The sequence below is a fragment of the Pundamilia nyererei genome, unplaced genomic scaffold (genome assembly GCF_000239375.1).
Source record: "Pundamilia nyererei isolate P.nyererei 1_Seehausen unplaced genomic scaffold, PunNye1.0 scaffold00119, whole genome shotgun sequence".
In the NCBI taxonomy this organism is placed as follows: Eukaryota; Metazoa; Chordata; class Actinopteri; order Cichliformes; family Cichlidae; genus Pundamilia; species Pundamilia nyererei.
In genome coordinates this window covers 713,784-726,281 of record NW_005187520.1, presented here as the reverse complement: position 1 = coordinate 726,281, position 12,498 = coordinate 713,784, and the positions used below count along the sequence as shown (strand labels likewise).

Sequence of the window (12,498 nt, the reverse complement as noted above, 5' to 3'; positions counted from 1 at the left end):
CCCGGGGCGCCAAACAGGCTAGCACCGCCACTGCCAACAATATTAGATCTGTTTCAAACACCGTTTCACAAACAGCAGCAGCGGAAAACCTACAGCAGAACAATTCAGCATATCCTCAACAAGTCACTTCAGTACCGCTGTTTACGAAAGTTACAAGCAACATGTTGAAAACCCCCGAAACATTTCACAAATTGTTCCCAGTTTTCCAAAATTGCAATAGAAATACAGTTCAGAATAGGAAGGGTTTTAAAAAATTGATTTTCCGGTTCAAATCGATTTTAGTTTGAATAACACAATATTGATTCATTAAATCTACATCTAAATTCTTTTAAATATAAATGTATTTTGCCAGAAATGCCAGAATCTCAGGTTAAAGCTCACAAAAGTATTTCAACAACCACCAAAGAGTTAAAATACCAAACGATTAAAAAGCAGGTAAACGGATTCTGCGCAAAGATGTACACACAAAGTGCGACCCGAAGGCACATACATGGACACGCTGTTAGTGCTGAAAGCCGATATCTCACAGATTCTGAAGCTGCAGGTTTTGTCATTCTCCAATCAAAATTTCCTGAACCATCAGCAAAAGAAGATCAAAACTATGCTTCACATTTCATAAACATTGTCATGAATTCCCTCTTACTTTGGCTGTTTTGCTTCCACTACGATAAAATCACACTCCTTGCACAGCTCTTTCTCTCTCTCAGTGCACTCAGTGACCAGTTTACCGTCAGAAATCTCTGTTTTCTACATTATTTGCTTGCTTATTACGAACCAGCTTACCGTTGTGTACAGCACAGTCGGTCGCTGTTTTTTGTTTTTGTTTTTCAAAAATGACCTCCAACAAGAAAGCCTAACTTCTGCAGTTCAATACGGAAAAAATCTAAACTTTTACAAATTCTGCCAAATTGCAAAACGCTTTGCTGTTTGTCTAATAAAACCTCTGTAACATTACTCTGCTTCACTTCAGCAGCATCAGGTAATGTTCGTCAACCATGTTTATTCATGGTTTTCTTCCATTTTTGATCTACCGCAGAATATTTTTAAGGCAGTGATCTGCTATAAAAAGCCAGGCCAGGAAAATCTCCTTCATGATTTTCTGTGTTTTATCCTCAGTGACTTTAACACAAAGGCATCTGCTGCGATGCTTACACCTCTAAAGTCTCACAAGTGTCAGCGTTGTTTTTTATACATAGATATAAAAATATGGATATGTACTGATAAATGATCACAGTTCTAATATTTCTGACTGTCTGAGTCAAAATAGAATTGAACTGAATCTATTGGAGACCTCGTGAATCGAAATTGAATCAGTGACGATGCCCTAGTTAACAGTTCATGTAGCATGATAAAGTGAGACTCTACCTTTTGTTGACCTGACAAAGATCAAATTTTGGATTTCAGGGCTGAGGAATGAACTCCTGATGTTATCTCAAGGAAATATTCTCATGATATGGCTTGTTTCACAGTAAACTGTGCAAACAGTCACTCAATAAGACTGATTATATTATATCACTTTCTTCAGCCTAAGATTTTGAACTGCACCATTACAGAGCTGTCTAACATGTTTTCACCTCGTAGCATCACGTGGTACCCTTTGTTACACTGAGTATCTTTTGTCACTGCTCTCTGATGTACTACATTTGCATTTTTCACCTACATTTACCTGCTGGTTGGGTTTAGGAACTAAAAGTATTAAATTGTAAAGTGTAAATGCAGGACCCCACCGCAGAAACCCTGCTGGTTAGAAAACGACAAGTTGGAAGTGACAACAGAGTCTCACTAATAGGATAACCCAGTGCATCACAGCCCACCAGTAAATAAAACAACACTGAGAAACACCAACAGCTTTGACAAAGCCCAATTTTTGTTATGCTCTGAAAATGGGAACAGGCTGACCTGTCTGAAATATTTTGTTTGTTGTTTTTGTGAAACTAAAACCCGATTTTAATCAGTTTTGCATTTTCAGACTCGTGTTAAACTTTGGGAACAGCATGTGAATCATAATAATCCACACTCAGAAGTTCACTTTCAGACTTTCTTAAGAGCTTAACCACCAGGTGTGTCTTCACAAAATGTCACTCTGGAGTGAAAATGAAGTCGCTAAAGACTTGGTGGTAGCAGCGCAGGTTCACTCACTTTTTGACAAACAGGAAATAAAGCTCTCTGCTGAGCATGTAGAAGTGCTTTCAGGTATTCTGAGGCTCTGTCTGCTCACTCATGAAATTTAATTTTTCTCCCCTCTTGTGGTTTTATGAGTCAGGATTTCAGCTCAAGGCCTCAGCCGGTCAGATATGAATTAGATTTTTTTCAGAGTATAGCACAAAAAACAATCTCCAGACACCAAATAGAACATAGGTAGAAGGCAGAAAATTTGATCTAAAGACAGAAAACACATCTCTCAGGGAGGCAAACAGGCTGGATATGAAATCAGACTTCAGACCTGGTTTATCTTTCCGTTCAGAGGCTGATCAGCCAGTGGACTCATTTTAACTGGTGCTGGTTGTTCTTTGGCAGAAAATAATTCTCAGTGGAAAGTGTTGACACAGAGGTCTGAGGATTATCCAGAATAACTGGGACAGTTTTTGTGGACACTTTTAGCATCCCAAACAAAATACTGATCTAGTCTATTGTACTGGAGCGGTGACACAATAGCACTCAAACTGTGTTAGATAACAATACAGGATACATCTTCTCTCTAATAATTTGGTTGAAGTTACTATTTTTGAAACATTTCATAAAATGAACTGTCATAACTACTGGATTTAAATAGAGATTTTTCAGGTTATGGCCCATTTGCTTTGTACACAGAGTTCAGTGACAGCTGCAGCACATTAATGAGGAATGCAGTATCCCAGTAGAATCATTAATACAAAGGATGAAAGGCAACAACATGCCTGTAAAACAAAAACTTAACTGGGTCAATCTGGTGCAAAATCCAAGAACACTCAGTGTGGAAGTGCAGTTCTTCAAAAGGCCACTTGGAGATGGCCCCCAAAAATGAGTAAATCCTGTAAGCACCCATTTAAAAACTGACCCCAAGATTTGCAGAGAAAATAAAGAGTCTGCTACAAAAACAAGTTAAAATAAAATTATACGGTAATAAAACAAGACTGTGTTTGCATCTAGCATATAGTGGAAGAGATGAAGACAGCAACTTAGTAAAGAAATATTTGATTTTAAAGTACATTAAAACTGTACTGCAGTACTACTCAAGAAAGTATTCAATATTACTTGTTACTTTTTTTAAGTAATGCAATATGTAACCTAAATGTAATTTCTTAAACTACTTGTTACATTACTTTGCATTACCTTATAACATGCCGTGAAATACATTGTCAGATAATTACCAGTAAACAGTATGAACCTAAGGCGACAGTTCCACATGTTGACTCAAATCCCTTTGCTAATGTGGACACACACACACATTAACACATTTTAGTGTTTGGTTCTTGCAGATAACTGAAGGGCTTTTGTAACGCAATGTAACTTTTAATTAACTTTAATGTAATTATTCAATTTAGTAGAGTAATGTATTACACTACTGTGTTACTGAAAAATATAATGTGATTACTAAATGTGTTACTTTGGAATGCACTACACCCAAAAACACAGCTGGAGGAAGGCTTGATGAGTTCTCGGTCATGTATGGAGGTTATTTTGTGCTTTGGTTTTCTTGGGCCAAAAAAATGTTTGAACATCATTGCACTCAGTAATGTTCCACCACTGCTGTCCATTTTCCATCCGGTGGTGTTGGCTAGTTTTAGGTCAACAGCACTCTAGTCAAGTGGCACTGGTGCGAGGCCTGTGCCAGCACACATCCCCATCCAAATCATAAACCCATTGTGTGGGATTTTTGAAGTTTCTAGTTTGAAGTTACCAAAACACAACACCCATTTCTTCATCTTCTAAACTGTTCTCATTTCCTGTCTGTGCCTCTAGAAAGTGCAACTGCACAGTTGGACACATTTAACAGAATGAGAGATGTGGTTGGATGGTAACAAACTGGAAACTGGAAATTCAATATTTCCACAACCATCAGTGCTTCCCACTGAGCTCCCAGTTTGACTTCAGGAGAATCTTTGAAGCAAATAATTGTATCAGCAGATCAGCTGTTAGCTGTTCTATTTTTAACAGCCTACCTTGTTTCTCTTCTCTCGGTAAAATCTTTACATAACTTAGAATACAATTGGATATACAGCATGGGTATAAGCACAGAGTTAAAAGCGGCTGTTGAGGAGGAGGAAGTCCTGACTGGGAGGTCTTCTCCTGAACTCTTCCACCTCCCTCCACTCACATCAATCGATACGTCCTTCCTTCTTTCTCTAAAACTGTTTCCTTGAAATTTGCCAGATATTCAGCTGTGAGTCTCCTCAGGAGGTAAAATCCTTTTTTCTTTTATTCTGCTCAGGTTCGCAAACAAATTGACTCAGAGGATGATTCAACTCAAAACAATATAAAATTAGAAATGAAATCTTCCTCAAATTTGCTCAAAGCCTCGCAGGGTACCCCTCCTCACCACCACCCCCACCTTCCTCCCCGAAGGACAAACTCAAGAAAGTTCTCCGAGAAGCGTTGAACGCCGCAGAACTTTAAATTACAGCACATGCACGCTTCCTGCTTTGTTTCTGCCCAAGTATGTTGTGATTTTCTTCCAACAGAGAATGTGCTACACTAAAACACCTTATCTTCTGCACGCACACACAGTCTGTTTCTGAGCGACATGGCATTTTTAAATCCCTGTTACTGCCGTTCTGCACGGCTGGACGCTTTAATAGAAACAAAGTGTTTCTCCAATAACAAGCACAACAATGATAAAGTGAACCGGTGCTGATAAAATAATTTATTTCTAATGCAGGTTTTTATTTAAAAAAGGCCATTTCCATCAGCTGTGAGTCACAGTGCTGCAGGGCCAGGAGCAAAAACACAGAGAAGGCAAACAAATATAAATATAATGAGGGCAGGAATAGACTGTTTCTGTGTTAGTCAATCAGTCACGTACCCAATCAACTGGCACTATGACCACAATATGATAGAGAGGTTATATATTCAATCTGGCCTGGGCTTGCATAGGAAAATGAACACTAAGTGGTCAAAAATCGTGACACCTGGGTGTCAAGGATTGGCTGTGTGGCAGCCAGGGAGTGGACCCAAATGAAGAAGTTAGGAGACAGGAAGTGGATTTAAAAACTGCCTTAATACTGATAAGCCGCAAGGATACGACAAAACAGGTAATTAAAATTACAACACAGGAAAACAGAAATATACAGCTACAGTTTGAGGGGCAATGTGGCAAAAATCAGATCAGGTTAATAACGATGATAGAAAGACAACAGCACACCCGGCACACTGAACAGTGTTCAGCTGTTTTGTTAAACAAAGCTAGATAGAGCTGACTCTGGTGTCAGTCAGTGGGTGCTTTCATTGTGTAACTCATTTGGAAATAATAAAAAATAAATAATTAAAAGCAGTCCACTCACCTAAACATGGTCAACGAAGCTAAACGGAAACCTTCAAAATGTGGATTTTATGAAACAGTGGGTGACACTGATGGTGACTACAGAGTTTATAATAATAATAATAATAATAATAATAATAATAATAATAATAAAGTAAAAAGGACAAAAAAAAATCTCAGATGCAAAATGCCTTAATGGGAAGTTATCCTGCCGGTCCCTGCTCAGATCTCAGAACCGTATCAGTCCAACCGGCAGGAGACAGAGAAATATCTGAATGGCTTATGGTGCGGGAACAACTCGAGGATCCGGGACACATTGGTACGGAGACATACAATAGGAAGTTGAAATGTTTGAGAAAGACAGAAAAAGTGTTGTAAATGAAGCAAAAAAAGAACCTTTGGCGGAGCTTTGTGTGCCAGCTTGTAACCTTGGTGTGTTTGATTCCAGTCCAGCGTGATCAAAGCTTCTCTCCTAATCACAAGTGCTTAAAAGTTAATGTGCCCTCCCCAGGGATCTGCTAACTAATTATTTTTAAAGCAGAATTAAACTTGGTTTATACAAGTGTAACGATGGCCTGTTTCTCCAGTACTTTAATGAAAAGCCAAATGAACGAAATCAGACATTTTCTAATAACTCTGGCGCCAAAATACCAATACAGCCCGTTAATCTCAGCTAAACACAGCAGTAATGAAGGCACAGCAGTAAAAATTAATCATAATTTTATCCCAGCGTGAACTAGAACAGTTCTTATCTGAAAAATGTAATGGCGCTTTCTAAATATTTTACTTGTTCTACTTTTTTAATGAAAAGTCCTAATTTGCTGATAAACATAAGACATTGTCTTCTCCTCAAGTCAAGACATTTGAGAGAACTCAAATGAAATGTGCCTTTTTCAACTCTATTAAACAAAAAGGGAAAGCTGCTTTGAAAAAAAATAATAATGTTCATTTCTAACTTCTACACAAAGTCCATTCTCCTTTATGTGTAGGGATGGGTATCGTTTAGGTTTTATCCGATACTGGTGCCGAACCGGTACTTTTGAAACGGTGCCGGTGCTTAAACGGTGCTTAAACCGGTGCTTAAAGAATGGAGAACACAAAATTGGTCCAAAAACCTCTCATGTTCAGCTGTTTCTTTGTAAAAAGATAACAATGTTAGCTTTTCCGCAGCTATAGGGGATTTGTTGTATCACTCTTGGCTGGAAGCAGTGCTTAAACAATGGAAAAAACACAAACTTTGTCCAAAAACCTCTCATGTTTAGCTGTTTCCCACTTTTTCTTTGGTCATTTTAGCCTTTTTGGCCAGGGTGAAGGGAGTATCTGCCATCAAACAAGAAGACAGCCGCATGTAGCTATGATGATGTTTGCTAGTTCACCTTACATGCATTAATGTAATAACGTGGTTAGCCTACTCAACGTAAATTACACACGAACAACATTAAGCTACTCACGCAGAGAAGAACGGCTGCTGCTGCATCATCATCCGTCATCATTTCTGCTACACTGGCAGGGCTAGGGGCCAGGACTCTACTTTTTGAGTTTTTGGGGGATGTTGCTAACTCCGGATCCGATAACAGGCACCATACTCGCAGTAGATGTGCTCGGTGTGAGCTCTTGCAGCAAGCTATCAAATACGGCGCATTTCTCGGCTTTTAAAAAAAACGCTATGCATCGCCAGGTGTTTCATTGGATTTGAGGTGTTACCTCCTTTGACAGTATCAGCTTAAAGCACTTGTTGCAGGCTGCTGAGTTTGCATATTTTGTTGTGAAGTACAGCCAGACTTTGACGGCTTTTCTGCACTTTAGACGGGAGGTAAACAATAGTCACTTTATTGTGTCGTATGATGACATATGTTTTTATGTGATATTTATTTTTATCCCAAATATCTGCATGAGGTTGGGCCTCAGGAGATTAAAAACAGGTGATGGGTCACTGGTGACATGGTAGATGATGAGAGGTTAAGCAGTTAAAATGATCTCTTACAGCACTGGTACTCATAGCATAAACACATTTCTTTGCCTTTTTTTATCGCTGACAGCTGAACATCTGTTTATCTGCTCTGCATACAGAGAGCAGGTCAGAGGTGAACGTTGACTTCATGTTGAAGAGAATAGAGAAATATCAATATTCAGCCTCTTCGCTCATCTTTCATGGACATATTTAAAGGAGGAGAAAAGACTGTGTTTGTATTCACTTTAATAGCACATGTTTGCTTACAGCACTGAACCAGCTGGGAAATCAACAAGGTACTAAATGATTAAAGCTCGGGGCAGGTTGTTTGCCACATTAAGCATATTTGTAGTTATTTCTCAATATGATGTTTATGAGGATGTCCAAAGACATGCAGATAGTAGAGTTGGGTTAACCAGTGATTCTAAATCGACTGTAGGTGTGAATGTTAGTGTGAATAGTGGTTTGTCTCTCTGTGTTAGACCTGCAACAGACCGGTGACCTGCCCGGGTTGTACCCTACCTCTCGCGCTATGGTAACTGGGATATGCTCCAGCACCACCACAATTTGAATTGAATTATCTGGATGGATGGAGTTTAGAACTCTACTGACTTGCACACATCTCTTGCATAACATCTCACCAAAGTAATACACAAAGCTTCAGCACTCTATGCTCGAGGCAGGATGGACAGATGAGCAGTCTTATAACTGAAGAAGTGCTGGTTCTCAGCCATGAATGAATCTGATGTGAGACAGCATTAGACTTTCTGAAAAGGGAAACTTCGAACTGAATAATTGTTTGTTTAAATTCCACCTTCCGCCTACACAGTCCCCAGAAGAAAAAGTCACTATGATCTCAATATCTCTCACTCCAAACATGTTTAATATCTCAGTTCTGCTTTTGTTGTCGCTGTTTTGATGGAAATGAATGTGGTTGGCAGCTTCTTGGTAACATAGTTACACACAGCACAAATCTTGTGTGACTGAATTATCATGTTGGCTGACATTTTTCTCATGTATGTGCTTCTTTATGTCCTGTGGCCATAATTAGATTGGATGTGACATTCAGAGAATTTTCCTTTGGGCTATTTTACTGAATATGAGAAACATGAAATATTCCAAACAACATCCAGCATGTTTCTAGTGAAATGGTACTCAGACGAGGTGAATTATTGTTTTGAATGTTATCAAGCACAGTTTATAAGTTCATGACATCTGTGTGATATGTACATTAATTGTCCATTAACCGCTGGAAGCCCTCAGGGACGTGTCTTCTGTAGCCTCACTCCCCTAATGATTTTTTCCACTGTGTGTTGTTTGATGTCTGTCTTTGATTGAGGGAACCTGTTGGCAGATGGTGGAATTGTACACACACTCTCTCACACATCCATGTCATTAGTAATCATTTTCTCATCCTCATCTTTTTAACTGCCAGATGAAGGTGTGTTGAAGAGGGGTCCTATTTCACTGCAGGGCAACCTGCACATGGCAAATAAAGCCTTGATTGATTGATTGATTGATTGGCTTCATTGGTTACCACATGAGGCAGATGTACCAGGCTTTGTTTGAAGCACATGACATATAAACATATTGTATTAAAACCAAAGAATATACTTGAACATAGATGGCCGATCTTGGGTGCATCATCAGTATCAGTAAAAAACTAACATCCAAGGTTCTTCATTATAATGTTTTTTGAGCAGACCTCACAGTCAATCAAAACCAAAATGGTTTTGTGGCCTTGGGGTGATGAAATCAGAATGAAAGTGCCACACAGAGTGCTGTCTGCTACCCAAACGTGACATGCTAAAATGACACCAAAATGAAGAGGAGGCTAGAGCGAGGAGGGAGGAAGAAAAACAGGTGGTGAGGAGGAGTGACAGCCTGGAAGTGAAGGAAGATGGAGCGATGAGACGAGCAGACGTTTCAAAAGTTCAGCAGCTGCTCCTGAACGCCGTCCTATCCCTCCGTCTGTGCGTGCATGTTTGTTTTTACCCTGACTGTTGGCCTATTAGCCGTCCCTCCACATGTGGGTCCATCTGGTTCATAATGAACATATGGACCAGATGGACCCCCTATTTCACTCTCTCCAGGTGATTTAAAGTGTCTGTTAATTAGAGCTGATGTCTCATTTAGTCTTATTTTCCCCCTTTCTCATAGCCACAGTTAGTTTCATCTAAATGTGCCATTTAACTAATTGACTAATTGTATAATTCATGGTGGAGTCCCTGAACTGTCTGTTTACCTCTGTGTGTGCCTTTTTGCTGACTCTGAGATGAGAGCAATAGTCTGTCTTTTACCAGGAGTTTGCTAAATACTTTGAGGAGGAATCGTGTTTTAAACAAAGCAGGAAAAAAATTAAAATTAGTCAGATCTGCAACTCTTCTGGCTACCCATCAACAATCATTAAAAAAAAACAAAAAAAAAACAGCTGTTTGTCTGAAGGCACTCATACCCACTGAGATTCAAACTGCCATCACTTTTTCTCGCCAGATATCAGACAGTTCATTGCTGCAGATGAAAAACAAATTTATAAAATTAATCTGGATCCCGAAGTTAGACCCCCCTGACTGTTCAGTTTCTGTGTCGAGATATTGAAACTTAAGACTGCTTAACAAGATGAAAATGTGACAAATCAACATCAACGGTCACTCACCGAGAAATAGTCTGATCCCAGCAGATGCTGCAAAATCCACGTATATGTTGATTCTTTTGTTCATTAAAACTTTTGTTTAACAAGATGCAGGATCATTAAAACTACATCTACTTAATGCCCACTGCTTTAATCCATGAATTACACCTAACCTCATGGACCAAGAATTAGCCAGATCCCTCCAGATACTGTTAATTTAAAAGGAAAAAAAGTCTCGTTTAGTCTATTCATTAACATCTGAAACTTAATAAGCCAACAATTCTATTGCTTAACAAGGAAGAGGTTCATTAAAACCAAATCTCCATAGTAAACACTGTAATCCATGAATTAGACAGTGCCACACTTCTCTGGATTTAGCCAGATCCCATGGGTAATTTAGACAGAGCTCATTAAATCTCCACATGCTTGCAGATGTCTATTAAAACCTCGAAACCAGAAAAGCCGATGAGGAGAGGAAACAAGAAGAGGAGTAATGGGAGGGAATGAAGACAGCAAAGAAAGGAGAGAAGATGAGACATGGGATTGAGGAGAGATCAAAAGAGAGAACAGAAAACATCGAAAGATACACAGTGGACACAATTAGAAAATAATCACGAGGACGTAAGCAGAGAAGATGGGCGAGAAACTGCAAAAGCTGGATATGGTGAAGGTCCTGAGGAAAGAAGCAGAGAAACAAGATCAGGAAAGGAACAACAAAGATCCCAGAAAGCACCGTCTAACTACAGCTGAACATTTGTTCTACATATAAATGTTTAACTAGAATCTGTCAAAAGCTGAGCTGGAACGACACCATAAAAGTCGAAAAAGACAAAGAGACTCCCATACTGTGTGAGGGCAAAGCATCCAGTCCTTTTACTAGGAAACATGTTTTAGTGAGATTCACTGGATTTCTGGATTTTGGTTCAGCTTTGAAATAAAACGAATAACAGCCAAGTCAATTTTCTAGTTATCATAGCCACTTTTTCTTTTCTTTGACCTTTTGCGTGTATTTTTATGACATAAGGCTTAATATGCACACAACACTGTGCTACATTAATAATACATTAAAGTGTTCCATGTGCATGCAGTCCTATTATATCATGTTGGCTGGTGAAGACTGGAATATGGTTGCTCAAGGCTAGTTAAGATGTTTTGATCATTTTCAATGAGAGGTGCCTGCAGTTTGATTTGGGTCTTTGTTGACTATCAGACCACTAATATAGTCATCTACTAGTAATATCATTTCTTTGTTTTCTGTCACTCTGCTGTCAAAGTTTAAGAGGTTTTTCAGTGGTGCCATCCACTGAATCAGCCTTAAATACTGCATTATCACAATCATCATTCTCATGATCAAAGTGAAATATAATACCTGAAAAAGTCCAATTTTTGTGTTTTCAGGAGAAGCAGCGCTTCTTGACTGATGTCCTTCATGAGGTGATGCTGCTGGATGGCCTGAGTTCCTCCCATCCAATCTCCCAGGAAGTGGAACAAGCGACAGACATTGACCGTGTCTTTGACTGGATTGCCTACAAAAAAGTAAGAAACCACTTTCAACAGAAGTAAGACTGTTGCACTATAAATATACCTGTGTGATCATGATCGCCAGTGAATGTTTGAATACCTCTTCAATGTGTTCTTTATTATTATTATTATTATTAATGATGATGATGATGATGATGATGATGATAATAATAATAATAATTATTATTATTATTAGTATTAGTATTATTAATATAAATAATAATATTTTAACAATAAAACTTCAATATGTTCTTGTTTTCCAAGCAGACTTGGATTAACTTATAAAGGGAGATCTTCAGCTGCCGTTGGTTTAGTTTTGTCTTTTAAACATGATCAATAAAGTTGGCTTTTTTCAAACCATACATTTGCTTCTAGACAACCACAAACACTAAACTGAAAATTCAAAACTGCTATTCACACATTGTCTACATACTTTGACAAATTGGGGTTATATACTTTAAAACAGAAGAGAGCGGCTGGTAGGGCAGCTTTCCACCCCTATTCCTTTGAAGATCAGCGCTGTCTGAACAGTTTAACATGTGGATCTGAGCCAGTCTCTAATTTCAAAGTTCACCAAAGGTGACTCTTATCTACTTTTCCTCCAGTGATCACAGCAACTTCAATGATGATGATGGATGATGATGATGTTTTTAACCGTGTCTGAAAGTGTGTTTTTCTTTGCTCTCCATAGGGGGCGGCACTGATCCGGATGCTTGCTAACTTGATGGGGCAGCCGCTGTTCCAGAAAGGACTCAATGTAAGTTCCCTTTGCTTTGCAAGTCCAGCTGTGTATACAGAGGTTTTTAAATCAGAGGGAACAGCTGGGTTACTGGGCTTTGAATTGATTTATCACCAACACAACATGGAAGGATTCATAGAAACAGTGTGTGTGTGTGTGTGTGTGTGTGTGTGTGTGTGTGTGTGTGTGTGTGTGTG

At 38.9% G+C, this 12,498-nt stretch overlaps 1 protein-coding gene across 1 annotated transcript in view; it reads left to right on the top strand.

Moving 5' to 3' along the window:
• Nucleotides 1-12,498, top strand: part of LOC102204797 (thyrotropin-releasing hormone-degrading ectoenzyme) — a 266,230-nt gene that overhangs the window by 196,729 nt on the left and 57,003 nt on the right. The window contains exons 7-8 of the mRNA XM_005742288.1: nt 11,440-11,577; nt 12,254-12,319. Of these exons, the coding sequence (XP_005742345.1) occupies nt 11,440-11,577; nt 12,254-12,319 (204 nt within the window). The remainder of the gene's footprint in view (nt 1-11,439; nt 11,578-12,253; nt 12,320-12,498) is intronic.